Source organism: Musca vetustissima, unplaced genomic scaffold (assembly GCF_032173495.1).
Source record: "Musca vetustissima isolate MV318-11 ecotype Yass unplaced genomic scaffold, APGP_CSIRO_Mvet_v1 utg23152, whole genome shotgun sequence".
NCBI classification, from domain to species: Eukaryota; Metazoa; Arthropoda; class Insecta; order Diptera; family Muscidae; genus Musca; species Musca vetustissima.
This window is the reverse complement of record NW_026877239.1, coordinates 69,460-93,136: the sequence shown is the minus strand read 5'-3', so window position 1 is coordinate 93,136 and position 23,677 is coordinate 69,460. Positions and strand designations below refer to the sequence as shown.

The 23,677-nt window shown below is 35.9% G+C and overlaps 1 protein-coding gene across 1 annotated transcript; it reads right to left on the bottom strand.

Annotated features, from left to right (window-relative positions):
- Positions 1-2,286: 2,286 nt before the first annotated feature.
- Positions 2,287-4,638, bottom strand: LOC133321830 (zinc finger protein 148). The gene is made up of 2 exons (XM_061530901.1): positions 4,242-4,638; positions 2,287-2,951 (listed from the first exon to the last, which is right to left on the bottom strand). The coding sequence occupies exons 1-2, from the start codon at positions 4,636-4,638 to the stop codon at positions 2,287-2,289; spliced, it is 1,062 nt and encodes a 353-aa protein (XP_061386885.1).
- Positions 4,639-23,677: the final 19,039 nt, after the last annotated feature.

The window sequence follows — 23,677 nt, the reverse complement described above, 5'->3', positions numbered from 1 at the left end:
TTTATTATAGCAGTTCGGATTTGTGTGTATATTTTTACAAAAAATGTTCACTTAAAAGTTAATAGAAAGTAACTAATTTATTTTTTTCTTAAAAAAATCTTCTTTCTCTCTTCTTTCTTCCTTCTGTGGGTGAGTGTTGTGTCGTTTTGCTACGAACTAGTTCAATTGCTAAAGGGGGGTTCTCTTAAATGAACCGTAGGAAACCAATTGCAAAAAATAACACAAAAAAGAAAGAGGTAGAAGAGAATGCATGATAAAGGAGGTGAAAGTAAGTGAAAATAATAATAATTGCTTCGTATGTTGTGTTGTTTACGAATGGGTGTAAAACATAACGGCGTTAAGCTGTCGTTGTTCTCTCTCGCTCTCTCGTTAACTAGTTCAATTGCAAGGGCGGTTCTCTAAAATGAACCGAAAGAAATCAGTTGCAAAAATGTTTGATACAAACAGATGAGGTGAAAAGGGAATGATTGTTAAAAAATCTGAATATAAGGCAAACTGCTTGCTACGTTCCTTGTGTTTACGAATATCGGCAATAGACTGTCATTGTGGCGATAAAAGGCATGATATATAACAAATAAACAGCTGATAAAGTAAGGGTTATTTATACAGGTCCACATTACAAGGCAATAAGTGATCGAGTTTAAGACAGCGTTTACACATATCATGATTTATAATGATCTTTTATGACAAAAAAAACTATAGAAATAGATTGAAATATATTTGATGATCATGATAAATAGTAGATAATGATTTTTAACGGAGTGGGTGTAAAGCATAATGATAGATTAGAAAGAGATCATAAAAAATATAAAAGAACAGCTGTCAATGTTAGGGTTATACAGGTCGACATCAACATAAGAGACTAAAATTCGTTTACATGTACATCATGACACTGTATCGTGAAGTATTTTGACATCTAATGTATTAATATACACATCAAATAAGGGCGATAGACTATGGTTGTTCAGAAAGTGAAATAAAAACAGAACAACTGTTTATAAAGGAACAACTGTCAGTGTTAGGGTTATACAGGTCGACATCAACATAAAATATTTAAACGCGTTTACATGTACATCATGACACTGTATTGTAATCTATTTTGATATCTAATGTATGGATATATACGTCAAATAAGGGCGATAGACTATCGGTGTTCAGAAAGTTATAGATTGTGTATAGTGTTCAGAAAGTTATAGATTGACATCAAAATAAAATGTTAAAAGACTATCGCATGATGCAGTAATAAGGTGATGTATCACAACAAAAACCTTTGATTTTGTCTCGATCATCTGTTATATTTTTCCTTATAATATTTCACATGGTTGGCAACATTGAACATCGAATTCAAATAGAAATTACGCACTTTGACAGTTAATCAAGACATCAGCTACTCTAAATGGACTATCTATTCATTGTGCCAAGGACTGTCGGTGTTCAGAAAGTGAAATAAAAAATTAAAAAAATAACATCTGTTAATCTTAGAGTTACATAGGTCGACATCAGCATTAAAAAATGTCACGGAATAAATGAACTAAATTAATATGGAGTTTACATCGTGACATTATATGATGATATTTATTTCAACGTATAATGTAAGAAAATATAAGACAAATTACAGGAATATTAAATATAAAAGAACGGCTGACATCGGTGTTGAAAATATCGGAGAATAAATTTATTAGATTAATACAATGTTAACATGTACATATATCCTGAAAATTTATTTAAAATGAATTTTTTATGCCTACCAGGTTCAAGGCTTTTTAAATAAGGTCAACTATTTGAAAAATAAACGATTTTGTTTGCCACCGAATGCAACATGTGTTTATTTAAGGGTTTCATTTTTTTAAATTAATAACCAATCACATTTTTTTAAATTGTTTACAATATTTTTAATAAATAAATTCTTAAATTACGTATCTATGTTTGTAATTGTACATTAATTTTTAAATAGTATATTTAATTCCAAATGTATTTTTTTGAATTTAAAATAAATGTTGCCTAATACTTTGCGTATACCATCTGTACGTATATTTGTTTTAATATTGCAATATTTCTTTTTTGCGATTCCGAACTAAGGGTTTACGGGTTTTTCCTAAATTCCTTAGTGTGACCTCTGGAGTTAACACCGCCACCACTTGCGCACATCTTCGCCTCATATTCCGTATTATTGATGACATTTCCAACATGACTCGAGACCGAGGCCGCCTCTCTCCCAACACCGCCAACACCACCACCCCCTCTATCCATCAGACTACCACCACCCTCAAAATCCCAATCGTACCATCATGTCTGTGTATAGGTCGATTGGAAACCATCCATTAAATCCGAAGCCTGACCACCAAAATCAAAACTTTCCAAATATGGATCAGAGGTTTGGGTATGCTGTGACGAGGTGTGATAAAGACTACCAAAACTAACGGGGGGTGTACTTGTCCCAGTATCGGTACACGAATTCAAAAGACATTGTGTAAAACTAGTCTGAGTCTCGGTGGACACCAATAGTTCGTCGTGTATACAAGGATTTGTGGAGGTGGCCGTTGAGGTATATTGCAGTTTTTCTTCCACATTACGTTGCGGCGATGGCCAATTCGTTTGAGTTTGAATATCTGCCAGACCCAATTCACTAAGAAAATCATCACATGTTTGCGTGTACATGTGTGCGGATTGTGCGGCGGCCAACATTTGATCTAAATAATTTTGATTTTCATTGCTTTGATTGTCTGTGAGTAGCGGCGGTTCCGTTTGGGTTTCAATGTCGCGCAATAGGGAATGTATTTCATCCAGGGCATTGGAAATATCTTGACTAGTAGTAGTATTGGGTGAATGCATCAATTCGGGGAAACATTCGGTTTGTACACCGGCGGACATTTGTGTGGGGCAGAGGTTGACTTCGACAGTGGAGGTGGATGATGTCGATGATGATGGTGTTGCTGGTAGTTGGTAATTTCCTGAAAATAAAAAAATTAAAAATAAGTGGAAAATAGGTAAAATTTGTAAATATAATCGGCTGGGTCGACAAATTTAAAAAAAAAAAACGATACTGAGGATCTAAAAAAAGTAAAAAAGTCATATCTCGAGGATCATACCCATAAGAATTACAACTTGAGGGTCTATAAAATTCCTTTAAAACTAGGTCTTCAGGTTCTTCAATAATTACCTGAAAAATCTACCCCTTCAGGTTCTTCAATAATTACCTGAAAATCTACCCCTTCAGGGTAGGTTCACTAATAATTGCCTTAAAAATCTACGCCTTTAGGGTGTCTAATAATTACCTTAAAAATCTACGCCTTTAGGGTGTCTAATAATTACCTTAAAAATCTACGCCTTGATATTCAATTATAATCCCCTTAAAAATCCACACCTTAAGATTTAATATTAAACCCTGAAATTATCCACGCCTTCAGGGTCTCCAATAATCGTTCTTGAGGGTTTCTATAACCCTTAAAATTTGAAGCCATCAGGCTCTCTAATAATCCCAAGAAAGTTCACATCTTGAGGTTCTCTATCTACAGGTCTTCTATGAGTAGAACTTTAGGTCTTCTATGAGCAGAACTTTAGGTCTCCTATGAGTAGACTTTCAGGTCTTCTACGAGAAGCCCTTCAGGTTTTCTATCTTCAATGAGAATTCCTTCTGGCCTTCTACGAGAAGTTCTTCAGGTTTTTTTCGAATCTTGATACAGTATCAATCGTATATAAATGTAAAAGCTTTGGAATGAATTTGAGGTTCTTCTTGATCTAAAGGATTTCCTTATCGATAATCGAATCCGTATCCCGTACGATGGACTAGTTGCCGCTCTACTTCAAATCATCTATGAGAAGATCTTCATGACTTCCATCTGAAGACCTTCTGGTCTTCTGTTAGAAAATTTTCTAAGAGTAGACCTTCTATATTTTAAGTGAAGACCTTCAGGACCCCCTTGAATTATTTCGAATCTTGACGCAGTATCATTCATATAGAAAGTGAGAACTTCCGAATGAATTTGAGGTTCTTCTTGATCTAAAAGAATTCCTTATCGGCAATCGAGTCCCTATCCCGTTCGATGAACTAGTTCCAGAAGTTAACCGCCCTTCTTCAACTCTACTATGAGAAGAACTTTATTTGAAGAGCTTCTGATCGTATATGGGAAGACCTGAAGATGACCAACTCATCGATTATGAAGTCTTCGATAAATTCCATATTTATGACACCCTCCTCCTCAGGCTGTAGGGTATTGAGAAAAAACACCATCCGAACTTACCATTAATTTCCTCTTCTGTCTGCTTCGACATCATTTTATCCTTATTATCCACCATCGGCATCATTTCCATCGGCGAATCCGCCGCCGCCGTCGCCTTAGTGCTTTGTTGTCTAAATTTCCCACCACCTCCCGACTTCGGATTTACCGGCAACCTCCCTTCCCGCTTAGTTATGGTGATAACCTCCTTGACATTATGGCCCTTGCGTTTGCCATGGGTCAATAGCGCTTCCAACGATTCATATGGCCAACCACATTCACGACAAGCGAAAGCCTTACCGCACACATCCCGCTTATGTTTCCTCAACTGGCTGTCCAAAGAAAATGCCTTGCCACAATCGTCACACACGAAATTCTTGGCCAAATGTACCTTCTGATAGTGCTGCCGTAAATATTTCATATTTTTGAAATGTTTGCCCCCACCGCCACCACCATCCGGACGGCCACCAAATTGATATTGGCAATTTAATTCCGGACAATGATAGAGCCGCAAATTAAAGGAGCGTGCGCCACTGCCAGCCACTGAGACCCCATGATGTTTTTCCAAATGCATCTCAAAATTGGATTGATTTGTAAAGGTGCTGCTGCAGTCCGGTTGGGTGCAATTGATATTTTTGAAGGGTTTCAAGTGTTCCGCCGGAGGTGTGTAATGTTCAACATTACCGGTCGAGGTTAATAGATCGTCCATAATTAGATTAATTATATATAAGATGTACTTCAGGTCTCCGCTGCCAAGTAACCAATTCACCAATCTCCCGAGCAAATGAGGGTTTTTCCCACTGCAATTCTTTCGAGCTGAGTTGAGGGATGCCTCCTCTTTGCGAGCCACACTTTTACAATGAACCGCCGCACCTAATTTAAAAGCGTCTACATACAACAAATAGAGGGGAAGAAATGAGAGAACAGCTGTTAAAAAAGGAATCCAAAGAAAAATGACCAAATCGTATTGTTTACGAAAGATGGTGAGACATAACACCGATATCATTTTTCCTTTTGTTTAGAAAATTGAGACATGGAGAAACTGTCAGTGACAGCTGGCACAGTTCCTGACGTGGTTACTTGAATTTTGACGTACTTGATATGGCAATTGTGATTGTGAGTAAAGTCTTCTTCTTCTTAAATTATTAACAATAAATATTTATTCCTTTTTCTATATTTATTCCAAATTATCAAATAAATTAAACAAATTTAATTACTAATATTAAATTCTTCTTCTTCCCTTTATACCATGTGCAGCAATCTGGAGTTGATAACACGAATTGATGGTTTGTTTACAAACGGCTGATAGAAAGGGTGCACTAGATGCGAAAATGACCGGTGCTAAATGCAAGAATGAGATGAGAGTAGAGTCTTCTTCTTAAATTATTAATAATAAATATTTATTTGTTTTTTTTATTTTTACAAACTTATGAAATAAATTATACAAATTAGATTATAAATTCTTCTTCTTTTATACCATATACAAAAACTTGTAATTGATAACATGAATTAATGGTTTATTTACAAACGGCTGAGAGAAAAAGGGTACACTAGATGCAAAAATGACCGGTGGTAAATGCAAGAATGGTTGGTAGATTAAAGCTTTCAGCTAGAAAAACTCCTCAATAGAAATGTTGTAACCATATTTTATTAGTCAGATCTGCGAATTATTAGATCTAAAATGTTCCAGGTTAGGTGCCAAAGAATAAGAAGTTCAAAAGGAAGTTTGCATTCGCTTCAAACAAACTTGCAACTTTGCTAAAGTGTATTATCATGTCATGTCTACATATGAAGTCATTCAGGTCCTCTTTGAGGCCTTTTATGAGAAGTCGTTCAAGTCTTTCATGAGTACACCTTCAGTTCTTCTATGAGAAGTCTTTCAAGTTTTTTATACAAATTTTGAGAAATTTTTTTGGTCTTCTGTAAGAAGTTGTTCAGGTCTTCTATGTTATTCTTAATTTAAAAAATCCCATTTTTATTGTATTTTCCGTGCATTTTTTAAATAAAAATGCATGCATCATTTCCAATTGCATGCAGTAGTTGCTCGCGTGTAAATCCCCTCTAAGGCAATTGCTCAATTGGCTGCTGAAAGCAATCAGAGTTACCAATCACATTACAAAACACTATCGATATCATCGATAATTTCGATATCAATGAACACAACCCATTAACAGGGAGAGAGAGAGAGAATGAGGGAACAGTAGACAGCAAGAGAGAGAGAGAGCGAGCAATGCATTTTTGTTAAAATTTCTGTTTAGTCGATTTCGGTAGCCCTAAATGAATGAAACGTCGTCGGAAATGTTGCGGAAGAAAGCGATGAACAGATTTTTAATAATGAAAATACAATTTTCTTCTTTATGTTAAAAGAAACGGGGAAAAAAGAAGAAGAAAACGAAACCGGTCGTGTTTGCTTTCAATAGAAAAAAAGGAAATTGTGAATGTTTAGTCTTTTTGTTGTTTAAAAAGAGAGAAAAACAAAATAAAGTGTTTGCAGAAGAAGAAGAGAATACAAAGTAAGCAAAAATAATAAATAAAAGTGAAAGAAATAATTTGTTATAAAAAAATTAAATGTTTTGCTGGCCAAGCCAGCCATCCATATGTTACTTGGCAAATTTTGTTGTAGAGAGAGAGAGTGAACAAGAAAGCAAGACATGAAGGAGAGAGTGTATATTTTTTGAGCCAGCCATAACACCAACAACAAATCACAGTTTGATTTTTGTTGTTCTTGTTGTTGTCATCATCATTGTCCGGTGGTTGTTGTTGGTTGGGTCGACGAGTGTGTTGTATATAGTAGTATAGTTTGTTTGAAAGAAGAGTTGTAAAAACGAAGAAAAAGTGAAGAAAGAAAAGTAAAAAAAAAAACAAAAAATAAAATAAATGAAAACAGGAGGCCCACTAGTCTGTCTCTGCGGCCCAGGTAATACAAAAAAATAGATAATGTTGAAATGTGCATCAAAAAAAAAAAAAAAAAAAAAAAAAAAAAACCCCGAAGTGAAATAAATATCCAACCCAACTTATGTGTATCGGAAAAAAAAAAAAACGACAAGCATCTACCCGGCTATCCCCAACAACACTCCTCTAGACATTCAGCCATCCATCCATCCAAGTGGTGCCTGCCAAAAACGATTGCATATTTTTTCCTCCTTTTTTACTTGGTGCGCAATTATTATTTTTTCCGCCTCCTCCTCCGCCACTGCTGTTGCTGCTGCTTCTTCTTCTACGACGACGACAACTTTTGTGTACTAGTACAACGGAGGAGACACAACAACGCAACGCTCCGGCTGTGTTTTGGCTCGTTGTGTTTTGAAAAGCAAGCAGCAGTGGGAGGAAAGGTGAGCAAGTCTCAGGTCTCAGTGTGTACCAAGAAGCAGCATTGGTTTTCCTGGTAAAGCGCTTTTGAAAAGTAAATATTAGTATTGACATAAAAAAGGCAAGTCAGAGCCAACCACGACCAACCCAAAGAGAAAAAAATAAAAGAAAATTGAAAAAAAAAATCGCAAAATGAAATGCCGAAAAAATTTGCAAGAAAATCTGGAAAAAAATTGTTTGTATGGTCGGCCATTAAATTCAGGAATATCTTCTATGTGTGTGAGTGACTTTGAATTTGTGTATTAATGTGTGTGTGTGTGTTTGTGCGTGGAACTCGTCCTACCACTGTTGATGCTACTGATGCTGTTGGTTCTCTTGCCACCAACAACAAAAACAACGTCGCTGACCTTCTGGATACTGGATGCTTAGCAGCCAACCAAACAGCTAAACAAACCCGGTCAAACAGCTAAAAATCTAGTCCCATTTTTATAACCTGCAAGGAAGACTCTCTAATTTCGGATTTTTTAAGAATTTTGGTACTTATTTTGAACCAAATGGGCTGTAATTTTGCATTTTGGATTCGCATTGGCTGGGAAAACTTCCCAACAAAAATTTATCAATATCGGCCTCGTTTTGGTATAGCCTTCATTAAGGGAACCTCCCAAATTTTTGATTTTTTTTTGGAATGTGAGCACTTTATTTAAGCAAAATGTCTGTCATTTTGTATATTTGGGTTCCCACCAAAAATTATCGATATTGGTCCACTTTTTGGTGTAGGCCCCATATAATGTTAAGCCAAAATGTCTGAATTTTAGGTATCTTTATCAATCGAATTGGCTCAAATTCAGTATTCTGGGTTCGCATTGGGTGGCAAAACTTCCCACCAAAAATGTTCGATATTGATCCAATTTTTAGGATAGGCCCCAAATAACGCAAACGCAACATTTCCGGTATTTTGGGTATGTTTTTCAATCGAAGTGGCTGTAATTTGGTAGTCTAGGTTCGCATTGGGTGACAAAACATTCCAACAAAAATTATCGATATTGGTCCACTTTTTAGGGTAGGTCCCATATAAGGCTAACCCTAAATTTCCGTATTTTGGCTTAAATTTAGTATACTGGGTTCGTATTGGGTGGCAAAACATTCCAACAAAAATTATCTATATTGGACCACTTTTTAGGGTAGGTCCCATATAAGGCTAACCCTAAATTTCCGTATTTTGGCTTAAATTTAGTATACTGGGTTCGTATTGGGTGGCAAAACTACCTAAAAAAATTATCGATATTGGTCCAAAATTTCCGTATTTTTTGTATATTTTTCATCCGAAGTGACTGATATTTGGTATTTGGGGTTCTCATTGGGTGGCAAGCCATCCTACCAAAAATTCTCAATATTGGTTTAATTTTGATATAGCCCCCTTTAAAGGTACCTCAAAAATTTCCGTATTTTTTTGGGGAAGTTTTGGTACATTTGTCATTCGAATTGACTGTAATTTGGTATTTTGAGTTCTCAATGGGTGGCAAATCTTCATACACAGAAATGATCAATATTGGTCCAGGTTAAGGTACAGGCCCCATGTTAGGGTACGCCCAATATTCGTTGTTTTGGTTACGTTTTTCATTCAAATGTGCTGTAATTTGGTATGTTGGGTTCTCATAGGCTGGCAGACCATCCTACCAAAAATTATTAATATTGGGCCAATTTTTAGCATATCCTCAATTTTTCGTATTTTAAGGATTTTGGGCATGTTTATCAGCCGAATTGGCTATAATTTGGTATTGTGAGATCTCATGGGGAATAAAAACTCTGTACTAGGTATTATCAATATTAGTCCATGTTTTCGTATAGTCCCCATGTAACGCTATTCTCAAAATTTCAAAGTTTGAGGATTTTGGGTACAATTTTTGAACCAAATTGCCTAAAATTTTATTTTGGGTTCTCATTGCGTTACAAATCTCCTTACCAAAAATTATCATTATCGGTCCATGTTTTGATATAGCCCCCATATAAACCTAACCTCAATTTTCCAAATTTTGAGGATTTTGCCCATGTTTACCGACCGAATTGCGTGTAATTTGATAATTTGGTTTCTCATTGGGTTTCAATTCTTCGTACCAAAATTTATCATTATCCGTCCAGGTTTTGGTATAGCCCCCACATAAACCTTACCTCAATTTTCCAAATTTTGAGGATTTTGATAAAGTTTTTCAAACGAATTGGCTGTTATTTGATATTTTGGTTTCTCATTGGGTAGCAAATCTTCGTAACAAAAATTATCATTATCGGCCCAGGTTTTGATGTTGCTCCCACATAAACCTAACCTAAATTTTCCATATTTTGAGCATTTTGGGCATGTTTATTGACCGAATTGTCTGTAATTTGGTATTGGGAGTTCTCATTGGGTAGCAAATCTCTGTACCAAAAATTATCATTATCAGTCCATATTACAGGGTAGCTCCCATATAAGGGTTTTCCAAATATTCCGAATTTTTGGGATATTGATCAAGTTTTTCAACCCGATTGTTTGTAATTTGAGATTTTGACTTCTCTTTGCCTGGCAAATCTTACTACCAACAATTATTAATATTGGGCCATGTTTCAGGGTATTCTCTATATAAAGGTACCTCGGAAAATTTCGGTATTTTGGGGATATTGTGAACACAATTTTCATCAGATTTGTCTTTAATTTGAAGTTTTGCCTTCTCATTAGGTAGTAAATCTTTTTACCAAAAATTATCAAAATCGGTCCATGTTTTGATATACCTCCCCATATAACGATGCTTGCAATTTTCGATATTTTGAGGATTTTTGACTTGTTTTTAGCTTCGTTTTCGCTATGTTCAAGGCTGAAAAAAGTTCGGACTGGCCGAATTTAAATGAGGTTTTTAACCCTTTTTTCGAGGGTATTTTTTCTTCAAGGGATTTTTTTTCGTTAAGTGAGCAGTCAACAACCCAGCAACCAGTCAAGTTCGGCATTCAGTCACCATGAAATAAGGAAAATGTAAACTTTTCCACAGACAAAAAATACCATCAAATTTAAGGGTGTAACAAAACGATATCAGGATCAGCAAACACTTAAAGAAGGTATGTATCCTTCCCCCCCTAAGTCTTCCAAATATGTTTTCCTATTTTCGGAATCAATATGCCATAAAAATAAGTCTTAATTTATTTCTTTTGAAAAAAATTGTCTATAGATGAGTTGGAGAGTGTGCTAGTGTGTGTGTGCCACGGGACAAAAACCAATAATTATACAGCCTGCCTGGCTCTGCCTGCCTACCCACCCCTGTTTCTATTATTATTATTATACCGGGTGCTGACTGTCAGCTAGCCATCCAGGAGGATGGTGATGGTGGTTGTTGTTAATCACACTTTAACATCTGTGGGGATTTTAATTAAGATCCTTTAAGAAAACACAACAACAACCAACCAACAACAATGAAAATTACAATTTTTATGTTTCATATAAAATTTTTACTCCAGGGAGAGCGAGTGAGTGTCAGCCATGGTGGCCCTGAATGCTACCGGTGTTCAACAATAACTGCAAAACTTGTTGTACTCCATAAGCAGAAGCAAAAGGGAAGGCAAAAGGGGGAAAAGCCAGGAACTAGGAAGCCGGGTAGTAAAATAAATAGTAGTGCAAGCAAGGAAGAGGGGGAGGACTTGGAGGTGGTTGTTTTTATTATTTTATATTTTCATAAAAATATAAAAACAACAACCAAAAATCTTCAAAAATAGTTCAAGATCACGTTTTGTGTTGTAGGCCGCCAGCCAGCCGCCTGACGCCTTGCACACTTCTGGGGAAATGGTTGGTAATCAAAATGTATGAATGTGTATGTAAGTTGTTGCTTTTATTACAATCCGGTTTTTTTTCATTACTCTGTTTTTTTTTGTAGAGAAGGCCAAGAGGAGGAGAGTTCCATATAAGCCCCCAGTAGTCATTGTTAGTAGCAGCAAATTATTATGACCAGATTTTCGTACCATAAAAATATGCCATAAAATCCCAGAAATGTTGACTCGCTTTCTGACTAAAGAAAAGTGAAAAGTTTTTCGGTGAATTCCGGTGGCATAAACAGTTATTATATTCCAAAGAAAAATAACGGAAATGGTTTTTCGGAGGAGAAGAGAGAAAAATGAGGAAAAACTAATTCTCAAAAATGATTACAAATCAAGGGAGGAGTTTTTGGTTGGAAGAAAAAAATCCAAAAAAAATCACGAACCAACGAATTCGAATAAAACAACTAACTCTGTAGAGCCTTGGAATAGTTTGAGAAAATATTTAGAAGCCTCAGAGGACTTCAAATCCTCGTAAGAATGACTTTAAGGTCAACAGAGCCAATTTGGTTCAAAATTTGTTTTCAAATTTTGAACCAAATTTGCTGTAATTTAATATTTTGGATTCTCATTCAATGGTAAAACGTCCCACCCAAAAATTAGCAATATTGAACCATTTTTCACGGTAGCTTCCCATATAAGGGTACCCCCAATATTGGTTACTTTTAGGGTTTATGGGTTACGCATTTCATCCGAACTGTCGGCAATTTTGTATTTGTCGTTCTCATTGGATAGAAAATCTTCGTACCAAAAATTGCCAATATTGGTCCACGTTTAGTTATAGCTTCCGTATAAAGCTAAACTCACTTTTCAATATTATAGTGATATTATGTAAGCTTTTCAAACAAATTGGCTCTGGTTTGGTATTTGGGGTTCTCTTTGGATAGAGAATCTCCGTACCAAAAATTAACAATATTGGTCCACGTTTTCGTATAGCCCCCAAATAACCTTAACCTCAATTTTACAAAGATTGAGAGTATTGGGCAAGATTTTCAACCAAATAGGCTGTAATTTGGTATTTTGGGTTCTCATTGGGTAGCAAATCATTCTAATAAATTTTATTAATATCGGTCCACGTTTAGATATGGACCCCATATAACGATAACCTCACTTTTCGGTATTTTGTGAATATTGAGCAAGTTTCTCAAGCGATTTGGCTGTAATTTGGTACTTCGGTTTATCATTGGGTAGTAATTCTTCCTAACAAATTTTACTAATATCGGTTCACGTTTTGGTATAGTCCTCATACAACGCTAACCTCAATTTTTTCGGTATTTGGGGATTTTTTGGCAATTTTTCAAGCGAATTGGTTGTAATTTTGGTTTCTCCTCGGTTAGGTAATCCTCCTACCAGCAATTATCAATATTGGTCTACGTTTTGGTATAGCTCCCATATAACGCTAATCTCACTTTTTCCTATTTTGGGGATATTGGGCAAGTTTTTCAAGCAAATTGGTTGTAATTTGGTATTTTGGGTTCTCATTGGGTAGTAAATAATTCAAATAAATTTTATTAATATCGGTCCATGTTTTCGTATAGCCCCCATATGACCCTAACCTCAATTTTCCGAATTTTGAGGATATTTGGCAAGTCTTTCAAGCGAATTGGCTGTAATTTGGTATTCTACGTTTTAATTAGGTAGCCAACATTCTTACCAAAAATTATCAATATCGGTTCAAATTCGGATATAGCCCCCATTGCAGGACCACCATGATTTCCGTATTTTGGGTACAATTCTCAACCGAATAGGTATTTTGGCTTCTCATTGGGCATTAAATATTATCACCAAAAATAATCAATATCGGTCCACGTTTTTGCATAGCCCACGAATAACCCTAACCTCAATTTTCCGTATTTTGCGGATATTGGGCAAGTTTTTCAATCGAATTGTCTGTAATTTGGTATTTTGGGATCTTCTCGGCTAAGAAATCTTCCTTCCAAAAATTATCAATATCGGTTCACGTTAAGATATAGACCCCATATAACCCTAACCTCAATTTTCCTTATTTTGAGGATTTTGGGCACTTTTTCAACCGAATTGGCTGTAGTTTTAAATATTGTGCTCTCATTAGCTAACAAACCTTTAAATATAGCCAATGCTGATCCACTTTTTGATTCAGCCCCCATTGCGGAACCTTCAAATTTTTCGAATTTTGAATATGTTTAATAACAGATTTGTTAAAAAAGTTGATATTTTGTGTTCTCATTGGATGATTATTTCAGGTTCTCATTGGCACATTTTTCAACCTAATTGGTTCTAATTTGGTATTTTGGTTTCCCTTGGTTAGCGAATTCTCCTACCAAAAAAATAATCAATATTGGTCCGTTTTTTGATATAGCCTCCACTGCGGGACCTTCAGAATTTTCATATTTTAACACGTTTGTGAATCGAATTGCCTGTAGTTGGGCACTTTGGGTTCTCTCTATGTAGGAAATCTTCCTATCAAAAATTATCCATATTGGTCTACCTTTTGATATTGCACCCATACGGGACCTGCATCCCCACTTTAAGCACATTTTTCAACCTAATTGGTTTCCCTTGGGTATTAGGTTAGGGATGTACGGTTGTTAATAACAACCGTTCAATCGGAGACAATTGTTTATTCTTATCATCCTTGATATCTGAAAGGAAACGTGAAAAGAAGAGAATGAAAGAGAGGAAAAAATGGTGGGAGTTGGAGAGCCTAGAAGATGATTATTTTAGCCATGCCAGATTTTTGACAAAGCCTAGAATCTGATTGGGGTCTATTTTTTCCCCTGGGTAGCAAATCTTCCTACCAACAAAAATAATCAATATCTGTTTACTTTTTGATATAGCCTCCATTGCGGGACCTCCCAAATTTACGTATTTTGAGCACTTTTGCCAACCGAATTGGCTTGGCATTAATTTGGCGTTATGGAGTTTCATTGAGTAGCAAATCTACAAGGTCAGCAGAATCTTACAATATTTTTTATATTTCACAGAGGCTTAGAAAGGGCCTTTTAAAATTATTGTAACTCGGAATAGCCTTACAAATACTTTGTCACTATATCTACAAAAAATATCGGCACGCTTAAAATTTATCTTTTAAAAATAATGCGGATTACCACATATATAATGCGTTTTTTGTTTGTATATTTAACAACCTGCGGTTTCGAAACGTGAGAACTAGCAATTTAGACCCTTTAACTACCTGTCACAAAAATGGCAATGCTAACCTTTGTCTTTCATGCTGGTGGGTATTTCCCACAATTAGTCGGTGGTTTTACTTTGATGACACACACAAACACACATGTCGTTGAGATCCTTTTTTTTCAATTTCTTGCCGCTGGCGATGTCTCGGTCTCGGGCGCGTATGACTGATAAACATAATTGTTAATTGTTTTCAAAAAAACAACAACATCAACGCTTATGTAAATATGTATGAAACGTGCCTGAACGCATGGTGATCACAAGAATAGAAAAAACAAAACAATTTTTTGCGGAAGTTTCGTTTTTGTTTTAGAATAAATATCTTTGAATTGGTAAAAAATATAGTCCAAATAAATTCTTATCATACTTTTGGGTATTTTTTTTTTTAACAAAACAAAAAATATGTTGTGTGTGCTCTTTTTCGTGAACTATATATTTTGTTTTGTTGATAAAAAAATGTTTTGTTTTATTGTTTGTTTTTGTTTTTATTCTTCTTCTTTTCTAGATCAATGTTGAAGCCCTAGTTTGGAAGCAATTCTTATGGCAAATACGCAATTTATGGCAATTTAAATTTTTTGGGCTTTGGAAACGAATTTCGAAATGTTGTCCCTGAACCTCGTTTTTTGGGAAGGAAAAGAAGCAATTCATTTACTATTTTCTTATATTCCATGTATACAGGGTCAGTAAGCATAGCCTTGTGAAGTTCCCTTTAATGTTTTAATATTAATTTATTTACATTTCCAAAGGTCGGCAATTTTTGAAAAGTGATGGATGGAGCAATTTCTTAATTCAAGATCACATCTTGACTTCCGTTTGAAAAACCTACCCAGAGCATAGCCTTGTGAATAAAATTTAAAGAATACCACAATTCTGAAAGTGTCGACAATAACCTTCACAATCAGATAAGTCAGATATGTATGCTGTCGAAGCTCAACTCAATTAGAATTTAGAAGTTTGTTTGACACCAGGAGCCTCTTTTGAAATATTTCCGAAAATATTTCTGAAAATATTTATAAGCTCAGCAGATCCTTAGCAAATTTTTTGAAAAATATCTACAACCCCAGCAGAGGCTGGGAAAAACTATACACACATGTCTACTCCTTGACACTCCCGACATGCCCCACAGAGCTATGGAAATACTTTTATACCCTCAGCCTTAAGAATAATGCGCAAAAATGCGCCTCATCGAAATATTGGTTTTAGACCCAATGTTTCTCTAGACCAAATCCATTTCAGATAATTTGGAATCGATTTACAAATGTCCGACTGTTCCTCACGAAAACTCTCTGAAGGGAGTATTCAATTTCATCCAAACCTTGCACATCGTATTATTTCTTCCTAACTTAAATCAAGTTTTTAATATTTGTAAATCCAATATCAGGCGAATGGAATGTCCGATTTGAAACAAACTTTGCACAATCCATTATCTTTACGAAGTCTAGATTAAGTCCAATAATGGGACACATTGGTCTACTCTATATGGGGACTATACCATAACTAGGATCGATATTGATTATTTTTGGTTGGAAGATTTCATAGCGGAGGAGAAGGTTAGGTTTATATGGGGGCTATAAGAAAACGTGGACCGATATTTATAAAATTTGTTAGCAAGATTTGCCACCAAAATACGAAAAATTGAGGTTAGCATTATATGGGTGCTACATCAAAAAATATACCAATATTGATTATTTTTGGTACGGAGATTTTCTATCCAATTAGAATTCAGAAATTACAGCCAATTTGGTTGAAAATCTTGCCAGAATATCCACAAAATACGTAAAAGTGAGGTTAGCTTTATATGAGGGCTATACCAATACGTGGACCAATAATGGTAATTTTTGGTACGTAGATTTTCTATCCAATGAGAATTCAGAATACCAAATTACAGGCCATTCGCTTGAAAAACTTGCCCAATATCCCCAAAATATGCAAAAATTGAGGTTAGGTTTATTTGGGGGCTATATCAAAACGTGGACCGATATTGATAAATTTTGGTAAGAAGATAAGTCTGCAGAGTTTTTAGATATTTTTAAGGGTCCTCTGGTTCTTTGATTTTTTTTTTTAATTTTTAGGAATGTTTTTCCAAAGCTTAGCAGAGCGTTTTGTTGTGTTCGAGAAGTTTTCAAGTCCCTTTCTAAGATTTTAGATATTTTCAACAATATATAAATATTTTGGAATTTGTTTTCAAGGCTCTGCTGATCTCTAAAAATGTAAAAAGTCCCTGAACTGGCTTGTAGAGTTTTTAGATATTTTTCAAGGAGTCAGCTGGGCCTTTTATTATATTTTTTACGATTTTTTTCTAAGGCTTGGCAGAGCTCTTTTGTTATGTTCAAAAAATTTTCAAGTCCCTTTCTGAGCTTTTAGATATTTTCAAGAACATTTTCCAAGGCCCTGCTGGCCTGGTAAATAATTTAGGATTTTTCTTTAAGGCTCTGTTGACCTCTAAAAATGTATCAATGCCCTGCACTGGCTGTTTTTAGATATTTTTAAGGGTCCGCTTGGTCTTTTGATATTTTTTATTTATTTTTAGGAATGTTTTATCTAAGACTTAGCAGAGCTCTTTTGTTATGTTCAAGAATTTGTCAAGCCCCTTTCAGAGCTTTTAGAAATTTTAAGAACATTTTCAAAGGCCCTGCTGGCCTTTTAAATAATTTAGAATTTTCTTTTTAAGGCTCTGCTGATATCTAAAAATGTATTAAGGTCCTGCACTGACATGTACAGTTTTTAGATATTTTTTAATGGGTCCGCTGGGCCTTTTGATATTCTGCATAGTTTTTAGATATTTTTAAGGGTCTGCTGGGCCTATTATTATTTTTTATTTTTATGAATTTTTTTCTAAGTCTTAACAGAGCTCTTTTGTTGTGTTCGAGAATTTTTCAAGTCCCTTTCCGAGCTTGTAGATAATTTCAAAAACATATTCCAAGGCTCCCTTGGTCTTATAAATATTTTAAGATTGGATTTTCAAGGCTTTCCTGACCTCTAAAAATGTATCAAGGCCCAGCACTGGCTTTGAAAGTTTTTAGATATTTTTAAGGGTCCGCTGGGCCTCTTTCTGAGCTTTTATATATTTCATGAACACTTTCCAAGGCCCTGCTGACCTTGTAAATAATTTAGGATTTTCTTTTCAAGGCTCTGCTGATCTCTTAAAATTGTTTGAGGCTCTGTCCTGGCTTGTAAATATTTTAAGTTTATTTCTTCAAGGCTCTACTGACCTTAAGAAACTTGTCAAGCCGTTGCCAGGCTACTAAATATTTTAAGATTAGTTTTCAAGGCCCAATAATTTTTATCAAGGCCCTGCCTGCGACTTGTAGATGTTATCCCAAACATATGCTCTTCTCTGCTCATAGAGTTTTTATTTTTTATTCGTTTTCTTTTGGTGTAGAACCATTAGCCATGGCTCCTTGCCGCCTAATCTCCGGTGCTCTCAGTACCCTCAGCCCAGTATGTGTGTGAAAAGTATTAAATCATTATTTACGACATGATGACTTTTATAGCCGCCATATATATAAAAAATTCAATAATTTTTTTGTATCATCTAACTACCTCCCTTCCCAAACCCTCTTCTTCTCCTACATCCCGCATATTAGATAATAAAATAATGAAAAACAAATTCTCATCACAGTTTTTTATGGCTGGTCTTTAAGTGGACGACGTATCTCTTTAATTTTTTTCCTTGGAAACATACTTGAGGTTCTTGTTTCCCCCCTCTCCTCCCCGCTCCTTCCTTTCCTCTTCAAGCGGGGTGTGAAAAGGCCTTCTATGAGTTCGAGTGTCCTTTAGTGTTTGCCTGTTTCTTTTTAGTGTCTGTCTATCTGCTTGTCTGTCCTTTAGTGTCGTTTAAAAAGTGTTTAACAGCGTAAATCCCTTAAGGGCCTGTCCGACCGACCGACCTTACGAACGAAAGTGATGACCCTTCCTTGTCTTCGATAAGGAGGTTCTTCTCAAATTTCATTGCTTAGGCAAATCATTTGAAAGTGTGTTTGGCTGAGTGTCTGGAATGTGAAGAATACGACGATGACTGTAATGATGTTCCGTTTACTGGCCTAGTCTAGTCTCGATGTTCTGCTGCTTGATGTTCCATAGCCCAAAGGCGAAAATAAACAAAACATCACAACATATCTATTTACACACACAGAAAATTCCATTTAATTAACTACAAATAGTGGAAAACACAACAACAACAATCAGTACCACCACAACAACAACAACTTGCTATCCCACTTATTTAAAATATATTAACACAGTTAAATAAAAAAACAAAAAGAAAAAAATATTTAATGAAGACTCAGCGGCATGTAATTAAGCAATACGATGATTGTTGTTATTGCTGTTTAATACCAGAAGAAGAAGAAGCAACAGAAAATAACAACAAAAGTAGAGGTGGCGGCGGGCGGAGGTAATTTAATAACAACAACAACAATAATCGAAAAAACGGCCACAATTCAAGCAGGCGAACCAATCAAGCAATCCCGCAGCTAGCCAGCCACCCAACCGTCCGGATCGGCATGGTAAAGAATTAAAAAAAAATAATAACAACAACAATAACTAAAAAGCCAGAACACGAAGTGGCAGACAGACAGCCAGTGAGACATACAGTTCACTTTAGTTTAGTCAATTATTATAGTGAAAGGAATGTCGGATCCAAGCACAGCAGTCACAACAAACAGTCCGACACCACCACCCGCCTGATGCCCAGCAACTTGCACACACGTCGTCGTATTCGTATTATAGACAATGTGTAACACCAATGGCCAAACACCCTGCCCCTACACCTTTTTATCCTCCTACCCTAGTTAGCTGGCTGGCCGTCCAACCAACACCACACATGGTTTAATTGTTCGCCGCCCTGCCACATTAAGTATGCACCACGTATGTTTTTTCTTTATGGGGATTACTCGTGTGCCGGACGGACGGACAGACGGGCCGGTACGAGGTACCTTTATAACGAAAATGATGTACTTAAAAAACAGTAAGGAAAGTAGTAATGTCGGACTGGGCCGACTGTATGATACCCTTCACCACTTTGGGTATATTCAACAGATTAATCTTAACAGACGTCGCATTTTTGAAGGACCATTAACATGCAAATGGATCCATAAACATGTGGTACAGAGTATTGTGCATATGTTTGTAACAGGCAAAAGGAAACGAGATAGACCCATGATTCCTTTTGAGGATATGCATAGAATCACTTTCAGAGTCGATTTATGCATGTCCGTCTGTTCGTCTGTCCATGTTAAATTGTAAACAAAGTACAGGTCGCAGTTATTACCCGAATTGGGTGAAATTTGGCACAGCTCATTTATTAGGCCCAGGGACAAACCCTATTGAAATTGGGTAAAAATCTGTTCAGATTTAGATATAGCTCCCATATATATTTTCGTCCGATTTAATGTAAATGGTGCCCCAAATTCCCTATATATTTTTCGATTTGCACGAAATTTGGCATAGCGTACTGAATTAGGTCCAGAATGATGTGCGCTAAGTTTCGTGAAAATCAGTTCAGATATAGATATAGCTCCCATATATAATTTCGTCCGATTTTATGAAAATGGTGCACCAAAGTCCCTATATTACTTTCGATTTAAGCGAAATTTTGCACAGCGCACTGAATTAAGTCCAGTATGATGTGTGTGAAGTTTCGTGAAAATCGGTTCAGATATAGATATAGCTCCCATATATATTTTCGTCCGATTTAATGTAAATGGTGCACCAAAGTCCCTATATATCTTTCGATTTGCACGAAATTTGGCACAGCGTAATGAATTAGGTCTAGAATGACGTGTATTGAGTTTCCTGAAAATTGGTTCAGATTTAGATATAGCTCCCATATATATTTTCGTCTGATTTTAGGTAAATAGTCCACCAAAGTCCCTATATATCTTTTGATTTGCACGAAATTTGGCATAGCGTACTGAATTAGGTCCAGAATGATGTGTGCTATGTTTCGTGAAAATCGGTTCAGATTTAGATATAGCTCTCATATATACTTTCGGCCGATTTTAGATAAATAGTCCACCAAAGTCCCTTTATATCCTTCGATTTGCACGAAATTTGGCATAGCGTACTGAATTAGGTCCAGAATGATGTGTGCTATGTTTCGTGAAAATCGGTTCAGACTTAGATATAGCTCCCATATATTTTTTTCGGCCGATTTAATGTAAATGGTGCACCAAAGTCCCTATATATCTTTTGATTTGCACGAAATTTGGCATAGCGTACTGAATTAGGTTCAGAATGATGTGCGCTAAGTTTAGAGAAAATCGGTTCAGATTTATATATAGCTCCCATATATATTTCCGTCCGATTTTATGAGAATGGTGCACCAAAGTCCCTATATATCTTTCGATTTGCACGAAATTTGGCACAGCGTAATGAATTAGGTCTAGAATGACGTGTATTGAGTTTCCTGAAAATTGGTTCAGATTTATATATAGCTCCCATATATATTTCCGTCCGATTTTATGAGAATGGTGCACCAAAGTCCCTATATATCTTTCGATTTGCACGAAATTTGGCACAGCGTAATGAATTAGGTCTAGAATGACGTGTATTGAGTTTCCTGAAAATTGGTTCAGATTTAGATATAGCTCCCATATATATTTTCGTCTGATTTTAGGTAAATAGTCCACCAAAGTCCCTTTATATCCTTCGATTTGCACGAAATTTGGCATAGCGTACGGAATTAAGTCAAGAATGATGTGTGGCAAGTTTCCCGAAAATCGGTTCAGATTTCGATATAGCTCCCATATATATTTTCGTCCGATTTAAGGTGAATGGTGTACCAAAGTCCCTATATATCTTTCGATTTGCACGAAATTTGGCATAGCGTACTGAATTTGGTCCAGAATGATGTGTTTCGTGAAATCGGTTCAGTTTTAGATATAGCTCCCATATATATTTGAGTCCGGTTTTAGGTAAATATTGCACCAAAGTCCCTTTATGTACTTCGATTTGCACGAAATTTGGCATAGCGTACGGAATTAAGTCAAGAATGATGTGTGGTAAGTTTCGTGAAAATCGATTGAGATATCGATATACCTCCCATAAATTCGTCCAATTTTACATAAATGGTGCGCAAACTCCTAATTTTGTCCGATTAACACGAAATTTTAATTAGATTAAATTTTTAACAGTGCGCCGTGCCGAATAGCGTGTATGTTCCTTCGAGGGAACATTAACATGCAATTGTAAGGATACATCTGTACAATATACCCAAAGTGTATCATATAGTCGGCCCAGTCCGACTTTACTACTTTCCTTACTGGTTTTTTGTGTGGGTCTTACAATAGTCGTGGATTTTTTAAATAATTGTTTTCGAGACCTTAAGCTTTCCCCTCCCAAAAACTCTTACCAATTTTTCTCAACTTTTTCTTTTGAAATTTGTTGCTGCTGGTGGGCGTTGTTCAATAACAATAACCTCAAAAATTAAAATTTATGACCCATCAAAAAGATGTCGACCTAGTCCAACAAATTCGAATAACATGTTTTTTTTTTATAAAAACATAAAAAGAAATGAAAAAAAAATAACAACGTTCCATCTAACTTCAGTGGTGTAACACCGCTAGTCGCATACTCCATTTTCCCATTCAGACAACTCAAAACACCTTTATTGACCCTCTGAAGAGTATCAACGAACAGACATTAAAAAAATGAAAAAGAAATGAAACAACAACGACAATAAAAAAATCAAAACACACATTCGCCATTGGAATCCGACCAACCAACCAACAACAAAATCTGACTTTGCCAACAACTTGAATGACTGAACTGGACTGGTCTGGAGGAGGAATTTTTATTTCTATTCATAAAAAAAATAAACAGACAAATAAAAAGAAATGGCAAAAAAAATTATTAACTACAATTTGACATGTTAATATTTGTTTTCATATTTTTCACATTCCGCCTGTCTGTCCACAAACGAAGATGACGATACACATAGGGAAATGACTACCATGCTCGGATGCTGCTGCTGATGAAGTTTGGGTGTATTCTGCGGAATGACTATGATGTGGTGTAGAGCATAAAAACTGATGCTGCCAAAGAAATCGGCAAATGATGAGGATGATAATTATTATCATCATTCCGCAATCATCATGAACATTCATGCCATATTAATGATGCTGATAATGATGACGGTACGCGGCTGTCTGTCTATTGTGGACAAACGAACCGACTAAATGTGTGCGTCGTAAACACACGACCAACTGTTATGTGCGCTGTGTTCACAACTCTTCATCTCATACTTCAGACCATTATTAGGAGGCCAGCTGGGCAGGTCGGGGTTGTGCGGGATTTCTTCTATACTGTGTAATTTTGCTAATGTAAACATTGGGATAAATGTGTTAAATGTAGAGTACCTACCAAACAGTGGAGAACAAAATTTTGGAATGTTTTTAAAAAAATTTTCAGGATATTTCTCATGGAGCTACCTTAGGCGTGAATATTTTTTTTTAATATTTTTTCATGGAGCTACCATAGGCTCAATGAAATAGACGTCATACAATAGGCGAGGATTTTTTTAAAAATATTTTTCCGTGGAGCTACCATAGGCTCAATGAAAAAGGCGTCATACAATAGGCGTGGATTTTTTAAAAATATTTTTTAGGGTCTTAGGTTAGGTTAGGGATGTACGGTTGTTAGTAACAACCGTCCACACGGAGACTAATTTCCATTGTGATCATCCTGCTTTACCTTAAAGAGAAGAAAAAAGAGAGTGGAAAAGCAAAGAGAAAAGATAACAAGAGAAGAAGAGCGGAGAAATGGTTATTTTAGCCATGTCAGATTTTTGACAAAGCCTAGGATCTGGTTTGAGTCGATTCTAGAAAAGAAGACTAGATTATCAATTTCATATCGTTTAAACTTTTTATGTCTTCTGTCGATCAGCGATGGGCATCTACAGAGAATATGTTCAATTGTGTCTAGATCTTCTTAATCCTCTCCGCTGGAGTCCCACATCGAAGTGAGAGATCTAATCTGGCAGTGACCTGTTATGATCGCCACAAAGATTTTGATCTCTCTCTCTCTCTTTCTCTTATTGTGTGCCAGCAGCGAAGACATTCTTTTGCGAGAGAATTTAGGCCAGATAGATTTTGAGATTGTGCAACCAGGTTCTCTCGACCATCTGTTACCGACTACCTCGCCGTAGA

Excerpts from the sequence above, each read along its gene's own strand:
- LOC133321830 (XM_061530901.1), bottom strand. The coding sequence starts at position 4,638 with ATGAAATATTTACGGCAGCACTATCAGAAGGTACATTTGGCCAAGAAT. Across the intron at positions 2,952-4,241 it reads GACAGAAGAGGAAATTAATG|GAAATTACCAACTACCAGCA; the intron begins GTAAGTTCGGAT and ends TTTTATTTTCAG.